Raw genomic sequence first — 22,296 nt, 5'->3', positions numbered from 1 at the left:
AGATTCATTCAGGTTCATGTGGTCAGCTAATAGCTGTATAACAACTATGTCTTCAATTGACAGTTGACAAATATAAAACATACCAAGTCACTTTGTGGTGACTAATACTGATATTACAACATGAAATTTACAGCTGTTGAAACCATTGATATATATACTGGATCTGCAAGACACCATCATTTCAAAGGTTTTGCTAAAACTATGTCTCATGATTCTTGGCACATCTCCAAGGAATAGAAAAGTAGAGAGTGAAAGATTAGGGTTGCAAGGAGTAGTTTTACATATAATTCTGTAAGAATTTTGATTTCATACTATTTCTGGCATTGTAAAGGTTATAATAATAAAAGCACATGGTCCTTTCAACAGAAATATCAAGATAATCTCCCTAAAGGTATGCTTAGCAACGTGTTTAACAGATGGTAGGATAGAAGTCATCTATATGGTAACGTACCAATCCTGTCTAGATGACATGGTAACTTACCAAACCTGTCTAGACAGCATGGTAACTTACCATCCTGTCTACATGGCATGGTAACTTACCAATCCTGTCTAGATGGCATGGTAACTTACCGATTTTGTCTATATGGCATGGAAACTTACTATCCTGTCTACATAAAATGGTAACTTACCGATCTTGTCTATATGAAATGGTAACCTACTATAAAATGGTAACTTACCATCCTGTCTACATGGCATGGTAACTTACCAATCCTGTCGACATGAAATGGTAACTTACCAATCCTGTCTACATGACATGGAAACTTACCAATCCTGTCTAGATGACATGGAAACTTACCAATCCTGTCTAGATGGCATGGTAACTTACCAATTCTGTCTAGATGGCATGGTAACTTACTGATCCTATCTATATGGTATGGAAACTTACCAATCCTGTCTATGTAAAATGGTAACTTACCAATCCTGCCTACATAAAATGGTAACTTAGTCAGTGCTATCAATGACTAATGACAGTTAATTCAGTAAATTACAAGGATCGAAATGTTTTCAGTAAAGGTTTGGTGTACTTTTCAAGGGGGGATAAAATTACCAAAATCTGTCAAAACTTATATGTGCTAGGGTATTAAATATATGACAAACACTACCACTGACCATAAAAAAAGTTCCTTTGACCTGACTGTAAACAATGTTGTAGGTTTTTTTATCAGCCAGACTAAATTGAAGTCATAAAAATATTTATGTCAACATTAGAATTAAATATCAGCAAGGACTAGATATAAAGCCTTTATCAGCTCTGCACTGCATAGCATAAACAGCATGCAGCTGTACACAATTCAAGAGGTTAAAATTTAAACTATGTGTCAGAGAGTGAAAAGTCCTCCTAGGGAAGCAACAACTGAAATCATTTGACTACTTAGGGCCCAATATGAAGGTGTTTTAGATTAGCAGTCATTTAAAGTACGGTTGGGTTTAGTCATGGTTGGGCTAATATCATAATTGGCTATCAATAGCAATGCTTTTGGTTGTTGTTATGAATACCTCTGTCACATACTTGCAGTATATTTTATGATAGTTTCAGCTGAATAACAAGTTTCTAAAGTTTTAGAGATTACGATATCATAATCTATGCCTTTATAAAATTAATCAGGATTTAGTTAAAGAATACTAATACTTACTAGTATTGACAGAAAAATAACTTGTTGTAATACACAGTCAGAGATATTGAAAAGATTATTTTTACAGCGTTCCATATAAAGAGATATGCAATGAAAATTTTGATAATACATAATTATTATTGCCATGTACATAATGTTCAGGTTTTTTTCAAACAATTATAAAAGTGGAACGCACATGTCACTCTTTGGGAGGGGATTTGCTATAAAGTATTAATTTCAGAAGTAATTGCTACGATATGTTTTGCTAAGTTATTCATACAAGGTCATCTTGTATTGATACTGACCCATTACTTTCTATATCAGTTGGGGTCAGCTTTCTTTCAACCTTGGCATTTCCCCCCATGTTGCTTGAAGACCTACAGCTTTCTAGTCTAGATATCCTGCTGACATGTCCCACCTTGACACTACAGTTCACCTTCACAAGCCTATCCCAAATATTTCCTGTCACCCTTCCCATATTATCTCTCGTATTATTACTACACATCTTGTTTCATATCCGTTCAAATCTCTCAAGTTGTCACATAGAAGACATTGGTTGACTTTACACATCATTCATTTTCATCACAACTTCACAGAAACAAGCATCAAAGACAGCATATTTGCATAATCATATACAAGTCAAGGACCTAACTCTGACAACTGGCAAGTTTGCATGTACACGTATATAATAGTGTTGAATTTACAAGTTTTCCAATAGATATTCTTGATCAATATCAAATTCAGGAACAAATGCCTGCCTGCACAACCTAAATATATGATAAATAATGAAAGGCAATTTAAATAACATAAATATTATCAATAAATGTATATATGCAACGACATTGGGGTTATTAAGGAAATCATTGTGGCTTTGGGATAGTAATTTGATATGTATGTGTGTGTGGATGTTTTGGTACGGAAATCACAAAAGTCTGGCATAACTGGGTAAGTTCTGGAAATGTATATGTTTGTTGTTGACAGTAAGAGTTCATCCACCTCAATGCACCAGTCTGGCTTTGGCTATATGGTCAAGTACACCCGACTGCAACTCTCTGCACAACTGTCAATTAACACTTTACAACTGTTGACACATCAGATCACAAACACTTGATCATTTAGATTTTAACTGAATGAGTACATTCATTGTATACAGATTGGCATTATTTCTTTTCCTGTACTCAATTTCTTAGTTAGATTTAATACACACAGTTGAAATGGTAGTTAATACCGCTGATGTAAAAATACACCAATACCACCCTTCACCATCGTTTCAAGTTTCATTGAAAACAGTGTTACACACTTCAGTAATCTGACGATGGAGTCAAGTACGTGGTAAATCTGTGAAAAGAACACTTTGAGCAAGAGCTGCCAAAAACACTTTCAACTAATGCTTCTAATACTTATGATATCTTTAAAGCAAAGTAAGCTGGACACTACACAAAGGTCATTAAATAGCTGAGACTTGTCAGAATGGCAGGAGAGTAACTGACACTCTACAACTGACAATCACTCTATTGCAAGTCAATCCTATACGATTACTTACATTGGATGAGTGACTTGCTACAAAAATGTCAGCTCGTCTCTGATAACAGAGAAAGATTTCTAGAATACCAGTTGGTAATCTTGAAAGTTCATGAATCGAACATATATGTATTAAATGGATGACAGTAGTTATCATCTAAACAGTATATTAGTACATTAAAGATGTCTTATCTGATACAACAGAAATTATCTACCAAACAAAGATGTCTTTTTACTGCATTAATTGTATAAGTTTTCATAAATCTTTAGACAGGGTTCAATTGACCAGAAAGGTTGCAATTCCAGCCAAACGTAGGAAAAGCTAGTTAGATTTTGATGTATTTGTTCCTTACCTAAACTGATACAAAAAGAGGTTTTCTTCATGGTGGTTACTCCACTGTGGTCCTTTTGTCACGTTACAATACAGAGATGTGTGTCAAACGAGAATGATCTTTCAGCTATTTTTGTACAGTCATGGTGAAATACTCGGAAGGATGATATCACTGACCACTTTCCCGTCAAACTAAATTTATCCCGGAGCTAGTAGTGCATAGTTGACTGTGATGTCATACCATACCTATGCACTAATATGGAATCCCTTGGAATGTGGTGAGTTGAGCTGAGTCGGAAAGCTGACTAGTGATGTTGGCATAGTTTCACACACATCATACACTGGCCAGACTAACAGAAACAATTTGGAGGCAGTGACACTTGAGGTTATATTAGATCAACCAATTACCATACTGTTGAACCAATCAGCTTTGTGAACAGTTGATCCATTTTTTTTTACAACAGTTCCTTGCATCCATGGAATGGGGAAATATTCAACTCTGACCTTTCACTGCCTACACTCACATAAACAAAATCACAGCCTGTTCTCCTGGGTGATAGACCGATAATTTTTTTGTTGAGGTCAATATAGTAAAACACACACAGAGTCTGTACAAATACACTGTATCCTTTGCCAAGCATTTACTAGCTAGCTAAAAATATACTTGGACCACTCTCTCTCCGAAGTAAGAATCTGTGATCACATTCCGTTGAAATTAACCTTCACTTTAAAGTTCTGCCACACTTATTTATTTGACTAACTAATGGGACTAGATCTTATCTGGTTACATTTTCCCCATTCTTACCCAATTTCACAATACACTAGGGGCTGATATTTGAGGTGAACTGTAAAAGTTCTAATTTTAGAAAAAAGTGTTTATGGTATTATGTTTTATTATCCTTGCCCTTAAATGTTTAAAGCAGGACAGGTTAGAGGCAAGGGTAAATAGGGTGAGATTTATCACCTCATCTGATAAGAAATCATATTATAATAGTTGATTGAGGAAGGAAGACATACAGAAGAGAAGTTTTAACACATGATAAGATGAAGGCAGCTTTGATGTATGCAACTTTAAAGACATTAAAATTCACAATTTTTTGGTAAAGGAATAAACAATTTATATTAAACGCTTTATACAAAATCTTGTATGGAAATATGATAGCAAGAAAGTGGTCAACGTCTGTATACATAGGAACTGGTCACGTTACAGCTGGGCAAAACTGCAGAATAGTGGGCTGACTGTACAATAGACATACACCTGGTATGTGCAAGCTAGGGAGTTCAAAGCAGGGTTTGGTTAGGGATAGCAAGAGCACTAGACTCCCTAACATCAAGCTAATTTGTATCATTGACATGATATATATTAGCCACTGTTTTCTGATTTGCTCTGATAAGCTACAGCAGACTTCTTACATCACAGATTTTCCCTCAAACATTTCACCTATCTTGAAAACATCGTAATAAAATCCAGCAATAACTCATTTATTAAGTACTTTGGTTGACTACAACTGACGTGATACCCTAGCATGATGGTGTAGATCAAATGAAACTGGAGAACACAACACCCAGCTGTATAAAACTGCATGACTAATAATTATTCATGGCCATTGTATGCTATGTAGGGATTTCAATCTTTAGATTGTACACATGCAGACCAAATCATCCATACAATTTTAATTATAGTGCTTTTATATACTTTAAAACTGTTACACTTATTTTGAAATGTAAACAAGTTATATTTGATACTACATGTACTGACAGACATGAGAGGTCCATTAACCAGTGGTTGTCACAGTTTCTTAGCAAGGTTATGAATTATTTCATCGCAGGAAATATTTGACGTGTGAAAATATTAGGAGTGTGGGAACTCATTAGGAAAACCCTCAAGATGTCGCTCTGTGCAAAGTGGAAGGAAATATTGATATGATATGTAGAGATACTAACTCCTTAGTTTCCTGTAGATTAGTCATACATGATGAGTCATAGTTCTGTCATCCTGACACACACATACATGTACATCATCAAGGACAGTACTATTCCACAAAATGACTGTCTGTTTATCTATACCATCAAAGTCATTTTATTGTCAGGAATTTCAAATATAACAAAAATTTGCCACATTAAAATACATTCTTTGTGATAAAAACAATATGCCATCTATACTGAGGAAAGTCTAATCCACAAATGTCCAGATGTTTATCATAATATCTGATTAATATGTATATTATATCAAACTGTAGAACAGTGTTGTGTGCAATCCTTGTTCAAAACACTTCTACCCATAATTGTTTTATTGCACAGTTATACCTCAAGGTTTTTCTTTATTTATGCAACCATAAAAATAATCTTACAAAATATAGATACAAAAATTAATACAAATGGTTGGGGAGGCAACCAGTTTAACTTGCATAAATTGCATGACTTTATTATTTCTATGATATGTTTCAGTCAAAGGCTGCAGTCAACCGAAATTTATATTGGATTTTAGAACTCCTTTTTTCTTTCAATTTATAGAGTTAAGGATTTCGTTTGATGGTTGGCTGATTGGTCAGTCAGTCGGTTGATGAATAAAAATGAGTTGTACAATGCAAAATGTGACACCTGAGAGATGCCATGTACATACTCACTTTCATGGTCAGGTCACACATAGCTCATTGACATTGTCCAAGTATTGACAAAATCTTGTTGACTTGGGGGCATCTGAAGTGAAATCCACTTCAATCTAACCAAGTAGTTATGGTTCAGTTTAAATTTAGGATAAATATGTTTGAATTCCAATATTAAATAAACACCATTAACTCTAGTTCTTCATTCTCTGTAAACAGCCAACTTGCATTTCACACTGAGCATGCTCAGGTGCAAAGCACTGTGGGATTATTTGCAATTGTACTTATACCAAATTTTGTGGGATTGGAAGAAGCATCCCTGCAAGGATCTGGTTAACCAAAACTATACAATTTGTGGTTTCAAACAATGCAACAACAGACTTAAACAACTGTGATTTATATGTTTTGTTTATCATTCCAATGACATTGTTTCCCATGATGCAACATTCAAGATGGTGAGTTTACAAGTGGTGCACTCTTACCTGCTTGTGTAGCCAACGATTCTAAGGCCATTAACATATTCTGTGCAAAGATATCGGCATCGTCTTTACTTTGGAAGTTCAGACCATAAACTTGTTTGTTATCTCTCCACTGATGGAATGTTGGTGTTGCTTGGTTATACTTCAGACCTTTCAGTATTGCACAGTTAATTACAACCTGTAAATACATACACTCTTTGTAAATTACAGAAATGAAGTGAATTCACATAAACTGAACCAGAATATACTGTGTAGACAAAGACCAGAATACATTGTGCAGTCAAGGTTGACTAAGTCTAATCTACCTACATATAAAATTTCCATGTTGTCTTTACTTTCTGTAGAGAGTTTTCCCTATCAACTCAGATGTGGTATTCTAGTATCAGATTACGTGTCTATCAGAGACTTTGTGCAAAGATAAGCAAATAAATTATGAATGATAATTTTTTTCTTTTTGTAATCAGTGGAGCTAGGCAAATAATCAAAATTCTTCTTACTACATGTATAACAAGGATGAATACAAAGTCACTCACTCTGAAGTGTTGGCTTGGGTATTGGATGTATCCACTGAGAGATTACATGACTGTACTTCATAAAAAGATTCACTTAATAACCAAAACATGCATGTAAGCACAGGTCACAAGACAGAGACAGAAACAGAAACAGAGACAGAGACAGAGAAAGAGACAGAGACGTAGAGACAGACAGAGACAGAGACAGACAGACATACATACATACATACAGACAGACAGACAGACAGACGGACAGACAGACAGACAGACAGACATACAGACAGACAGACATAATTATACTTACAGACTGGTCAGCTTTTAACCTTCCCACCACTCTGAAGGTGTTGTTAATGTTATGGTGATAGATATGAACACGAGACATGCCTTGTGTACCTCCAGAAGGGATCCATTTCTTATTGCCATCATCATACAACATTACTGATGCCATAGTTTGACATATTGATTTTTCACTGAAATTTAAACACACAAAAAAAATTAATTAAAATGCTTTGTAAAAAAGAAATATCAGATATGTCTGTATGAAAGAAATATCTATTTGTTTATACAGTATTATCTTACAAATCTATTGAAACTATTATATTTACTTTGCTCAGGCACTTCTGTAAATTTGAAATAAGACATTATACATGTATGTATGTTTGCAATATGTCTGTCGATACATACATAGTTGCACAAATTTATTGAAACTAAACAACTTGTTCTTTGTTTAGTATCAGGCACTTCTGTCGGACTGAAATAGACATATTTGATATACTTGATGTATGTTTGAAATATATATTGTATACAATCAGATATGTAGGGAATCTAGTTGCTATGTGTTCATGGCTTGGCCCTTAGGGACTTGCTGCTAGTGACTTTTGACTTTAGTTTTAATGCGTACTTTAGGATAACTGACAGCTAGCAGGAAATTTTATTAATTGAATTTATATGTAGATATGCAATATTGTATACCTACGTATATCACCTAAATATTGAGGCCTATTTAATAATCTCAAGCTTTTCCATGACAAACAGGTCAGATATACTAAAATCAATTACTATGGCAACAGGTTCAGTGTTCTAGACAAAATGACAGAAAACCAATTTACCATCTCCGTAGCACTACCAAACCGTTGAATGTCCTAAATTGATAACATTGCTTACTTACAACATGCTATGGAAACCATGGTATTAATAAAGTGCATTGTCGATATCTTTAATTTCCTATAGTGAGCCAAGTGTTAGGTTTTCACATGTTCTAAACCATTGGATGTTGATTGTGTGTACCGTATATATGAGACCGCTACTACTTGTTTGATTTATATTTCAAGTATAAGGGTCAACCATATTCGTGTCTTTGTCATCAGCCACTTTACTGGCCCTCTGCAGGTCAACCTGATAGACTTCCAAACATAGAGGTTTACAGTGCGATATCTGATCTAAACAAAGAGTTCTTGTAAGGATTTTTTTCCACAAGTGAACTTACAGATATCAGTTCACTTTTTAGTAAATTCTAATTTGAGACCAGATGAGAAATGTATCCCCTCCTGAACATCAGCATATCAAAATTTGAAATTCCAAATAGTGCCTATTGAGCCACGATAACTATATCTTCCAGAGTAAGCTAGCTGTCTGTGTCTTTGCTGACAAAACACTAATCTAGATAAAAACACTACAACATGAAATCTAAAACACCCATGGTATGAAACCAGAACTTTATCATTCTAATTTTTATTATGAGGGTTCTTAGAAGAGAAGGAACTGTGACCTTTATCATAGTGTTCACAGAGAACACAGATCTAATGACCAATTCCTTGAAAGTTCTATACCAGGAATTTGAGGAAATAAACAATGGACCATATAATCCTACAGGGTGGTCTAAGCCCGGGGAGGGTATGAACCATATATCCTAATGGATTGTCTGGGGAGGGTATGGACCATATATTCTATAGGGTGGTCTAGGGAGGGTATGAACCATACTATCATATAGACTAGTATCTGTTACCCAGGCTCTCACCACTAGGGACTCTACTACAAGACCACCCAGATGAGAGTCTGGGGAAACGTACTTGCGAATTGCCTGGACAGGACCTCTTTCCCAGAGCAGTGCATTCTGGGGAATATTTCAAGTCCAACATTGCATGTTGAATGATCCAGGTTCCTTCACAACAAGTTTGCATGTGTCAAGTGACCTATACATATTCATTATAAAGAACTGGCCTCGTAAGCCAATTCTTCACGACTTGGAAGAAATGCACTATGTGACTTAACTTGGGATTACAATATCCAGACTGTCATTTGGGTGGTCTCCTAGTACTGGTAGAGTCCCCACAGGTGAGGCTGGGTAACTGAGACTTCATATAGATTGGACTAGGGCCGTAGTGTGTATCATGTTTAATATCTATAACATTTCTGAATTTTTTTAATTTGACTTTTCAGTTGTACTGAAATCATACTCTAGCAATAGTTTACATGACATTTATTGTATACTTCTGATCTTCCACTAGTTTTGTCTTATTTTCACTTTCTGAAGCTCAACAAGTCTTTAAATGATTTTGTACATTTTACACAGGTCTACCATGATTACATTCCACCTTTTGAATCCTTTTAAACTGAATAGTGTGTACATACAAGATACAACTATGTAGAATTAGCCCAGATTATGTATTTCATGATTAGCCCAGACTTGACTAGCTTTAATACATGACATAGTGAAGCCACATAGCTAGCCAAGTCTCTGGGCTATAGGTGACTTAGTTTATTTGACCAATCAATGGCAAGTCCTGCAAAAACAATATGTGTTTGTTTGTGTGCAACTCTCCCCTCCATTCTTGTGGCTGGACAATAAAATAGTTGACATTCTACTTTGAAAGTGTACATACAGTAAAAAAAATGTTCTACTAGTATTCTAAATTGATCCTTACAATTATGTACCAGATTTGGAGTCATAAAGAGGAAGAAACATCGGTGATGTTTTGTGGTACTTTTTTACCATGTACATGTACCGTATGAAATCAATATGTACAATAAATGGAAAGTTTATAGAGCTTTGTAGCACGATCTACTAAATGTCAATCATTGCTAACTTTGTAATCCCACACAGTCACACAATGAACTGTATAATGAAAGGCCACTTATAGTATGTCATATATCTAACAAATAAAGGAACAAGGCTAGAAAATGCCTTTATGATAAAACACACTATGCCTTGTACACAATACCAATTTAGGCTTGAGACACTTTATTTTACATGTAAAAACTCGATCAATTTGTACACATTACAAATATTTCTCCCCCCAAAAAGAGTTCATGTTGCAATCCATTACATGCATGGTGGAACTTCAATCCAGATAAAAGTGAAAATTATATGATTTTATAGAAACATATTTATCACTTTTTGATGCAACTATCTACAATCTATGAATACAGTACTGATGTGCCACTGATACAGTAATTGCTTGTGACCCATCCAATTAGGTATTCCCCTCTTCCTTACTGTGGGTGACTCACAAGGAAATCCAGTATTTATCATTTTGACCTACTAGTACTACACAAAATGCTGTTTTTCACTAGCGACCACACAGGTCCCCCTACACTTTTCATGCATTTACACATCTCAATAGAAAGTAACAACTTGCCTGACACGTTCAATATACAGCTCACGAACAGAAGAAGAAGATATTTTTTTCTAAATATTTTTTTGGGGATAAAAAGCTTGCAAAGATTCCTGGCTGACAGTGGGATTAATACATCTCTATGAGAAAGTGCTGCTGGAGAATATATTACTTAGTACTTGATATACTGAATACATATGTACCAGTATTACCATTACAGAGTCATGCATTAACACATGTGTGAATTGCACTGGTGCACTCCACGAGACGTATGTTGACAAAACTCTCCTTATATGCAATATGAATATGCAATAACTCATCCTAATGCAAATATAACACCAACATGATTGATACACAATAAGACGAAATAATTAAGAAAACATAATTTATGACAAAGCACACAGTTTTTGATAATTTTGTGTTTTCAATGAAAAAATGTGCACAAAACAGTCGTCAAATTTATGTAACTAATACTAATAGCTTAAGACTAGCATAACTTGTAATTTTGTATCATGCTGAAAATCCATGCTGGAATTAAATGTCTCTATGGGGAAGTTAGTGTTATGATAGACAATTGATATACATACAGTATATAAAATCATTTTAACATGAGTTGGCTGAGTTCCATAGCAGTGACATAACTGAAATACTTGCTCTCTATATAAAGGTTTCGCTTCCCTAAGCACAACACCGATTGGCATATGCAGGCCTCATTCTGCATGAAGCAGTGACTGTTTATACCAATAACTTCAATAAGTTTAAAGAGGCTGTTATACTCACATAGTGTTTTCAAAATAACAAAAACTACATTACTTACACATCATAATAGCAAAATTCCTGCTCAGATGCTTGGCTTGGCCACGAATACCGCTCCATGACTTAAACAGACACAAAGACAACAAACTAACGATGACAGAGTTTCCAATTGTGCCTCTCAAACAGGGCAAACACAGACCACTGCAGACTGGTTGAATTTTTTAGAATGTAATTCAATCAGCATCATTTGATACTTAGAGACAGTTGCCTCATCACTTTTATGGAGTCTTAGCTTGCAAACAAATTTAGAAAATAACTTTTCACTTTCAATCCTCCATCCAAAAAACTATACCTTTCCCAATTTTCTAATTTTACAGTTCATTACTCACATGATTTGAGTACTTGGGCAGAAATCTACAGAGAATGTGTAACGTTATTATGCAACCAGTTTGGAAGACATTGTGACCTGCTATATATAAATATGTAACAGATGATAAATCCATTTATGTATGGACCCTGTCCAGCTGTTTTATGACATTCGCCACACTTCATGTAATATCACCACACTTCATGTAATATACTAATCACATACCAACAAGTTTGACATTTTTCTCTCATCTTCCAAAGATTTCAAATAAACCCCTTTGTTTATGATATAAACATCTCTTTCAATATTAGAGGCCCAGTAGTGCTCAGTACTGATACTAGTATGAGAAAACTTGGATTCAAATTCATTGCCTTTAAAGGACCATTTTAATTAGGATTCAAATACAGTTGTCTGGCTGAGCTATAGAAAGATTTGGTCTCTAGAGGAGAAAAGGAATAATTCAATGTAATTTATATGGAGCTCCACAGATAACATAACGCTATGTGAGAACCTGATATTGAATCCCTGGCTTTTAATTAATTAAAGTGAAAGTTATATTTTTATTTTAGTACCACATTTACAATGTATAGCCAACAGTTGAACGACAACAGTGTTCTTTGTATGTAGTAGAGTGTTGTGACAAGAAAGGCCAGAAATCAGAACCATATTAGAGTACCACTCTCCGTAGTTGCCAAGAGAGGAACATATGGTGTTTGATGGCAGTGTTGATACCTCAAGTGGTATGGAGTGAGGTTTTCATTTTAACACAAGGGTACTCAGAACCAGGACTCAAAACAAGAGGACTTGGTGCCATGATTAATATGTTTTTGGGAACATTGTACTCTAGCAGATATATTAATTTCATATATAAAACAAGGTGACCCCTAATATCGAGTACCAAAGTAAATAATATGGCTACATCCCATCTCTAACAAAAGAATTTCATTGTTGGCATAACTTGATGTAAACACTGTCCCACTTCCCATACCCATAATCCCTGGAGTTGTTCGGACACTTCCCATGTCTAGGGTGACAAGTACAAGTATGTATTTCCACCACATGGTGTGAGTGACAAGTACAAGTATGTATTTCCACCACATAGTGGAAGACCATACACTATAGGCAAACAGTTGATGGAAATCCACTTCTCAATATTTATATGTAACATATTTGGTGATATGCGCAATCAATGTAAGCATCCAATTACAATGACTCTGACACATTCTTGATCAATAAAAAACCCTGACTACAACATCTGACATCATTTTTCATCTATAACCAAGGTGAACAATACTAAAATCAACCCTAACTAAAGAAACTGATGTTTGATAACAACTTCTGGTGTTCACACCATTGCAACCCCATCAGTATGAGATACTGAGATACAGATCCATCAACCTGAAGTGTGTATAACCTGCCATGCACTCAGTGACGTATTCATCACTGTAACCCGGCCTCAGTTATCATCTCTGTATGAGGTGTTTACAGGTAGACAATTCATCAATGGCACATTTACCATTGTGTTTACACAATGTGACCCTCAGTATGCAATGATGTAGTAATCAATGCTCTACACTGTTTGATATCTCCTAGGTATTTTACCCATGTAAGTAGCAATGTGTATTTTAACATTTACAGTCTACGAGGTCAAACTTTGATTGATCAACTTCATGTAATAATACTATTGCACAAGTCATGGAACTCATCGATGCACTCCTTTGTCAAACTTCAAATGTTGATAAGAAATGTTCATGACTTGATACAAATGTTCCTATGAATATTTCTCAAAGGGTTGCCATGCAACACTCAGCAAGCTACTATCAATACACGGCATTCCAGTGACAATAATATTCAACATTGCAAACCACAAAGGTGTACAGCACAATTCTGTCACATGTGCTTTCAAAGTTTACAAGCCAGAGTACCAAATGTGTTGCACATTTGTTTTCCTCTCTTTTCTTCAAAATGGCCTCCAAATTTGTATCTAATATACATTTACGATACTATGGGACACAGAGCATCAATACCTCGATACTCAAGTAAACATGGCTTTATGAGAACATCTTATAAGGACTTTGTAAATCTCGTCATTCAGGATATCGAATATCTTTGTTGCATGCACTCACTTAGACTACAAGTTGAAGATGAAGATGGGCAACCAGTCAATCCACCAAATCATCACTTCAGACAACTGGTAAGTAAAAATCTCAAATGTCATGGTAGCACTTTGAAGGGGACATTTTTGAGCAGGATGTCAAGTCAGTCAGTTTGTGGCAAATATACAACTGATCAGTGATAGTGCAAAGAAACATTGCCTCCAGGATGATGACAATTTTTCAATTTCCAAAATGAAATCCACTCAATGAATCTACTTCATATTGTGGTTGGTTATGATTTCCATAAAATCCAGTGTACATTGCTTGATGGCTAACATCATCAATTCCACAACAAGACTAGAAATCTTCTTTCTACTCATATCAAGATATTTGGTCACCACCTTGTGAATTGCTGATCTAGACGACACGTTTTCAATGGAATGTCAATTATTACTAGATTTCTTCTAATTCATTAATCTAAATACTTTATTATTTATTGTTTTCTTTTTCCAGAACTCTTACATGCTGCAAGACATTGTCGGTAACTTCTGTGTACTTGAGCTTATACTACAAATGCAATGTCTGACATGTATTCCTGTGTTTATACAATGCAACCCAATGTCAATGAATGCAATGTCTGACATGTCCTGCGTTTACACCAATGCAACCTAATGAATATAATGTCTGACATTTCCTGTGTTTACACCAATGCAACCCAACAAATGCAATGTCTGACATTTCCTGTGTAGTGAATGTAACCCAACAAATCACACACAAAGAAGGTTTCTTCCTTGTCTGTGCACAAATGCAATGTCAATATGTCCTCCAGTGTTTTCACCAATGCAACTCAATATTTTTTACAGGAAGTGAGCTTGTTAAAACACAGTCCTTGTACTAGTAATTTTAGTAAATACAGACATTGGAACAAAAACTTTTAATTATAAATGTGTACTTTACAGAAGAACTGCATGTAATGTCTGACATGCTTTACTAATGCCACCCTTATTTGAACATATATGTTGTGCAAATGCAGTATAACCTTCTAAACATGCATTTTGGCAAATACGTACATGTATACCAATTACGCCCTCTGAGAGTAATACGTGATAAATTCTCTGTAATGTGTACGGAAGTGTCAAGATGTCCCCTGGTTAATAATACAGGTTGACATCATGCAGGCACATCAATGTATGTATACATATAAATATGATGATGTCATAAAAGTAGGAGGAGCAGGTGGAACAGTGACCCCAGATGACCCCTAGGGAATTGACCTATTACATTAGTCTCTGGGGAGTGTGGGAAAAGAAGTACTGTAGTTTACCTAGTGTACATTCAACCCACCTCATTACCATTTCAATTACATATTATTACACAAAAACCTGGAAACAACTGAACAAATGCATACATTTTTAATGGTATATGTAAAAGCACAAGTTTGCCTTACACAGTTACCATTCTACATAAAAGTGAGAATATGTATTTTTTAATTTGTATTTCTAGAAGTAACATTTGGTGTCCTAAACCAATATCAATTACCATGTACTTTGGGTGACAGCAATGTGAATCATGGCCTGCTATTATGTCTTCACTAAAAGCATTCTCTGTCATGTGTAACCATTCATTTCTCTTTCAGACATTTGAATAACATCCATAATTCATTTTTTTTTAAAAAGCCCAAAACCCAAGTCCTTCAAGCGTTATGACATTGAAATTTGATGATATGCGAGGATCGACAACCACTATAATATGTATGGATTATTAGTTTCCTTTGTCAAAGCAAACAACTGGGGTTTTTTGTTCTTGCAGTATTTTCCTTTAAATGTACCGGTACATTTTGGTCCTTTCAACATTTCAAGCAATGTCCTGGCTCTTTATCTTCTTGTGTGACACTGTGAACAATGTACGTGTATAACATAAATGCTATAGAAACACGATCAATACAATGTACCGTTAGTTAGATAGTGGAAAGTCTGTCTGTCTATTACCTCCGATTTCTGACAAATCCTCCGAAAAATCTACACTTTTCCATTTCATTATTCTTGCCCAGTGCAACATAACTATTTTTCGAGTAATTTTTTTAAAGAGTGATGCAAATTTTCAGAATGAAAGTCACTTCATTCTCACTAATCTGCCACTATAATTATGTATCTTAAATTTTTCTTACAACGACGAATATTATCCATTTAAGGTCAGAATATGTAGAAATTCTTGTAAAATTGCCTACCTGTCATCTACCATTTGAGTCAAGCATTCATACTCTTGCTCTGCTGAGGTATTTTCCGAACTCATGGTTTGAGATTGTGTAGAGGACTGATACAGAGCATTCAACTCACACCTAGTCTGTCCGTCTGTACATCTAGTCTAAATTGAATGGAAATCCTAAGTAGCCTTGACTTGTGAATGATGTCATCGACTGACTACGTCTCCTGCCTCCGCCTTATCAAATAGGGGTATGCCATGCCTGTCTGACTTCCTACACCTACAATGCATTGGTATGCTCCACCAGTAACTTAGCATCATGTTTTTAATAACAGTAATCAAATAAATACTACTATAATTTTACAATAAAACACCCTTTTAAGGAACTATTGTGGATTAAATTACAATGTAGTTTTAGTTCCTAGTACATGTACATTATACAGAGAATTGCAGTAGAGAGAATGAATTTAGCTTTCTGTTTCGTCATGGACAGTTTAGAAACTCTTGGTGCAGCATCTAGCTTATATGTCATGTATCAAAACAAAGATATAATATCAAAGACATCTTTTATTTCGTGTTCATTTATTCCAACACTTTCACTGTCAAACTGTATGAATAAATTAGACTGAATTAATGAATGATAATTAAATCATTAAACTGTTCATTACTATGCTGTGTCATCCACTGATTGTCAATTCATCCATCCATCCTGGCTCACACCTACACTGTCACATCTATTTATATACACACATACACACTGATGTATGCATACTGTTATCAACCAGACTTTAATCATTATGATTCCTTAGTGTTTGAATTAAATGGTTTGTAAAAAATTAAAACTGATTTTAGCCTTATGAATGACAAGTTCTGTTAACATACATACACACACAGACAGACAGACAGACAGACAGACAGACAGACAGACAGACAGGCATCCATTCCCCAAAGAGGAGCACTTAAATTTAATTTTGCCACCCTATACCACACACTGTGACATCCAACCATGGTCAAATCAATTTAGGCTAACTAAATCAGTGTCAAAGGCCAATTAAATTCAGGGTATACAAACATGTAAACTATGACAGGATCATAAAGTCTAGATATATCAGGTCCATACCTGGCATTAACTCAATCATATTCTGACATCACAGCGTCCCTGATACAATGGTGTTCATTGATACAATTTTAGTCCTACTTACAGACGGAGTAAGTTGGGACTCCATTCTGGACAATGTCAGAATCAAATCCTGACTTATTCCATCTGACACCTGGACTAATAGTAATATACAATGTACTGTATACAAGTCAGAAATACAGTACTCATCTCAAAGTCATAAAAATTCCTAATTAGATAGAAATTCTGTATGCAATAAAAGTCCAAATAGAAATAATCTATTAACACATAACAGTATATCTATTTTTTTTCTGCAATTACTAGTTTGTCATGCTACATCACCCTATGTGTCAGAATATGAAACACAGAATAATATTTTATAAACTCTCCAGGAAGTGATCAAACTTATGAGTAACAGAGTCTATTTAATTAACATCAAATCAAAGGAATTTGAAGTTCTCAAAAAATTTCACATACAAACATTTGCATATTATTCTGATAAAGAGTTTGATAAACATTTCTTGCACAATATCCGTCTCAATGAGGAACTGTAGGGGTTGGAAAGATACCAGCATCAGACATCAGCTGTTATGTAATAGTTTGCTCAAAATAGATGTTCCAAGTCCTGGTTTGTGTCTGTAGAAGCAGGATATACAGGTTGAGGATGTCAAGAAATCATTTATATCATTATGATTTTATGAACAGATCTGGTACACATGTACTTTAGTCTTTTGTATTTAGAGTGAAGTCTTTACTTTAATGACACTACTAGGGGTGTCAATATACATTTATTGAAACAATTAGTTTCAAGTGGAAGTATTCTATACCATTACATACTATTTTATAGTGGATACTAACAGTAACTGTAGCTTTTTAGTCATATGACTTCTGATATATGAATCTATGATGTTTTCTTTATGTTTAATAGCCTGAATGATGTTGCATATACGATAACTGAAATCATGAGCAAAGCTCTACAAATCACACAACATAATAAACATTGTGGAAAATAAAGTTGGGTAATGAGAAAGTACTACTAGTATTTTCTTATCATGTTTACGCCATTGTATATAATGGCTACGCACAAAAGCTTACTTATATGAGATTCAATAATCCTACGGATGTACAAAACTATCCCATAAAATGCTTGAGTTACTGTTATTGCAGCTTTAAATTTTTGTACTACAGAATGTAAAGTTTGGTAACCTAGCCATTTGAAAACAGCCATTAGTGTGAAACGTTAACATAACAACAGACCTTCCTCCCATAACTTGGGCATATAGCTGTTTACTGTCAATAGCTACTACCTGTAACTTGGAGGTCAAGTACATGTACCTGTAAATGTCATGGTGAAATATTTTGTACCAAGTGCAGATGTAGTTTGATAAGATACATTACTGCAGTAACTTTATGGACTACATGTCTTACTAGTTGACATTGCAACATAAATGCATAGATATATAAAGAAATACTGCTTCCTCCAATACACCTTATATGTAAACAGCTCAGGATGAGGGTTATGAACTTTTTCAACTGAACTTTACTAGTAGTTCATGTACTACACGTTTATTTTTTAAGTGGAGAGAATTTCTCTCTGATGAGATTACACATTCCTCACATTCATTGAATGATGGCAGTTTACAAGATTGTATTTAATTGGCTGTTCAGTCATGTAGCAACAGTTGAACTTGAATCTGATAACAGTTTGCAAGATTGCATTTGATTGGCTGTTCATTCATGTACCAACAGTTCACCCTGATAGCTGTTCATAAGACTGCATTTTATTGGCTATTCATTCATGTAGAAACAGTTTACTCTGATAGCTGTTCAAAAGATTGCATTTGATTGGCTATTCTTTCATGTAGCAACAGTTCACCCTGATAGCTGTTCACAAGTTGTGGAGTAATGATGGGTGAATGGTTATAGTATCCGGCTTGGAATCCGCAGGTTGCAGGTTCAAGCCCCATTGATGCCATTTGTTTCTGAGTGGCCAAAGTCCTTGGGCAAGATTTGAATCATGACTGTGCCTCAGTCAACCCAGCTGTATAATTGGGGACCTGGTAGGATAGAAGTTGCAATGTGAATGCTTTAATCCTTATAAAGGCTGCAATAGACTGTATACTCCCCAGGGAGTTGAGGAAGTATAAAAGGACCGTTGTGTCGCTATAGATACGAGCCAGGGGTAATCATTGTAAAGCGCTTTGAGCACCCAGACTGGGTGGGAAAGCGCTATATATAAAAACCAACATTAGTATTATTATTATTTATAAGACTGCATCTGATTGGCTATTCATTCATGTACCGGACATCTAGATCATCTGGCTATAATAAATACCTATAAAACTTGACAATTTGTACGTAAATTAATCAACCATCAGGAAATGCTGTATTTTGTTATAAAAGTCAAAACTGTACTTCTAAACTTTACACTTCATAATATACATGTATGGTTGTATACAATCTGATTAAAATCCGATCTGGTGAAAGTGGCTAAATGCTTTATTTACCTCTATTTCCATCATTTTGTTGTCATTTGTTTCTGTTCTGAGTGATCGCCACCTTTGGTGGGAACACGGCGATCACTTGGAACAAAAGCAAACGACACAAAACGATGGAAATAGAGGTAAATAAAGCATTTAGCCACTTTCACCATACCGAATTTTAATCAGATTAGGTTGTATATGGCCTTGTTGGTAAATTTACTGTTTTTTGTGGCACAGAAAGGAAAGAACAGTTATGTTGTTTATACAACTGCTATTCATAAATGTATAATTTGCTGATTTTAAAATGATTTAAATCCTTTTTTACAAGTCATTTGCTGAAATTTGGATGATTTGATTGATTTTGATCACTATTAACATGTAGTATTTGAGTCTTGGTCTCTCTATTTATATATGTAGAGTGTGTGGGACAATTCAAAAGTAGAAATACGCCGATAATTCAAATGTAGAAACTATTCTTCTCTGAAATTAGCCTTCTAAGTTCTAATGACACATGTTTTATTGAAATGGTAATCTTCTGAAGTTAACAAAATTAATAAAAAAGACATTTTTTCAACTGTATTATCTGTTCCTTTGCCCATTCTTATCATTTAATTTTCATGGATTGGACTGGCTGTACTCCTATTACTCTAGCCAAGAGTTGTGACTGTCTGGTTTGAAAGTTTTAACAACATGTTTTGAGTTCATAGACAAACAAGTGTCCGTCCAACTACCATATTATTACACTCACTTGTACACAGAAATAGACTTGAGGGAAATTTAGTAGGTATGAAAGTAAACAAGCACAAGCTATCTGAAGAAGCTATAGAACTAGAAAAAGTTAAACCTGAACAGGAGAAACTTATCTTATCTTTTATGACTCCCCATATGCACTAATGTAAAAATATGGGATTCAAATATATGTATAGGGCTTTAAGAATATACAAGATGTCCACTTCCCAGAATCTGTAGTTGAGCATATTTTGTTACATTTAGAGCCCAGTTGAATTTCTCCTGATTTGTTGATAGTTTTTGACAAATGGACTTACAAGTTACAATGTACTAGTGGAGGCATAACTAATGTTATTTAGTTTCTTACCCCTAAATAATCATCCCTTACGGGAAGATTCTGGTATTGAAGTTATGAAAACTAATTATTCTCAGCAGTATCATGAATATGATTTTGTGGGATTCCTGACTGGTAATGGTAATGTCAGTGAAGACATCTTATTCTTAGCGACATGGACAAAAGTTACAACCTTGCTTCCAACTTTCACTAGTTCAGTCTTCGGAGCTAGAGACCAAGTAATTCTTGTAAAACAAATTAGTAACATTACACTATTGCTTCATAGAGGCCATGTGGTTTTATACTGATGAAAACTGTAAGGAAGGTTACCGGTAGTCTGGAACCATACTCCATTTCAATGATGAAAACTCTAAACCAAGGCTACTGATAAGCTGGAACAGCACTATAACTCCACTTGAAGACACTTAGGTCCTGTGCCTGGGGGTCTTTCCAAGGATAGCCGGGCCACCAAGCTAAATGAATTCTATTATGGCAATATCTACTTAAAGTCTAATAAAATCTTATAGATATAGGGAAAGGACAGCCTGTGATTTCACGATTTTTAATAAAAATATGAATTTAAAAATGATAAATAAAAAATGTGTTGGTTTCTTTCACTTTCACTTATCAGTATTGGAGAAGACATCGATCAAAACATCTCTGCACTTTATAGGTGGAAGTGACATATGGACTTAGACACTACTTCCCCTCTCCTCAATCAGTTATATACAATTCAATACTTACTGCACCTGAATAGCCCAGAGACCTGGCTATTTGGCATGACATACTGGCTTGATAGCATTGTCAAGCTGGATAGTCAGGCCTTTTGGGCAATCTCTTGTAGAATCCAACTTTGTGTGGTTGGTCAGTGCATAACTGAGAAATGGTTTTACATACACAAATGGACAGCTGAAGTTAATAGCTAGTAGAGGGCTACACTATATTGAAATTAATTTTAGGGGTCCAAGCCAAAAGGGCTTGGGTTTCTATTGGTCTTGTTCAACTTCTTCATCTTCTTATAAACTGTTGTTGTATGAAATGAAATCAACTCAATCTTACAGTTACTCAGGAAAGACATATACTTATTTTGGACTCACACAAAAAATCCATAGCATTTGAATTCCAGCAGGGTAACAATAAAGCTTTTGGAAGGTTAATTTCATTGGATACAAATAACTTATATGTTCAATAATGTTAAAACCTAAATTTGGATCCCTGGACTAAGCAGCTAAACAGGTACAATGCAAATACTAGGACACAACTCCATTTCCATGATGTTGAAGTCTTTTATTACGTAGGTTGGAAGTTGAATTCTATTTTTATGTACTATGTAGGTTGAATAACTTCCTCCTTGACAGTTTACCACTGACAAATCTTATCCATCAGTCATGGATGAATGGGGAGGTAAGAGCTGACATCTACATAAATCTGATCTTTTTATTATGACTTTTAAATGATATTTATAGTACAGTAACTTCCACATCTAAACAATGCTTCACAGTATTCACGTAATCCAATACACTGCTGAATCAAATC

At 35.0% G+C, this 22,296-nt stretch overlaps 1 protein-coding gene across 3 annotated transcripts in view; it reads right to left on the bottom strand.

Moving 5' to 3' along the window:
• Positions 1-22,296, bottom strand: part of LOC144446871 (uncharacterized) — a 39,761-nt gene that overhangs the window by 12,809 nt on the left and 4,656 nt on the right. For 2 of the 3 annotated variants that reach the window (XM_078136719.1, XM_078136725.1), the window contains exons 1-3: positions 16,123-16,359; positions 7,367-7,532; positions 6,554-6,728 (exon numbers count right to left, since the gene is read on the bottom strand). In XM_078136719.1, the coding sequence (XP_077992845.1) occupies positions 6,554-6,728; positions 7,367-7,532; positions 16,123-16,187 (406 nt within the window). In that variant the 5' untranslated portion in view covers positions 16,188-16,359. Of the gene's footprint in view, positions 1-6,553; positions 6,729-7,366; positions 7,533-16,122; positions 16,360-22,296 lie in introns of those variants that run through there. The other variant, XM_078136732.1, reaches the window with a different exon arrangement.

The sequence above is a fragment of the Glandiceps talaboti genome, chromosome 2, assembly GCF_964340395.1.
Source record: "Glandiceps talaboti chromosome 2, keGlaTala1.1, whole genome shotgun sequence".
Classification (NCBI taxonomy): Eukaryota; Metazoa; Hemichordata; class Enteropneusta; family Spengelidae; genus Glandiceps; species Glandiceps talaboti.
Note: the sequence above shows the minus strand (reverse complement) of the source record. Positions and strands in the feature narration are given on the sequence as shown.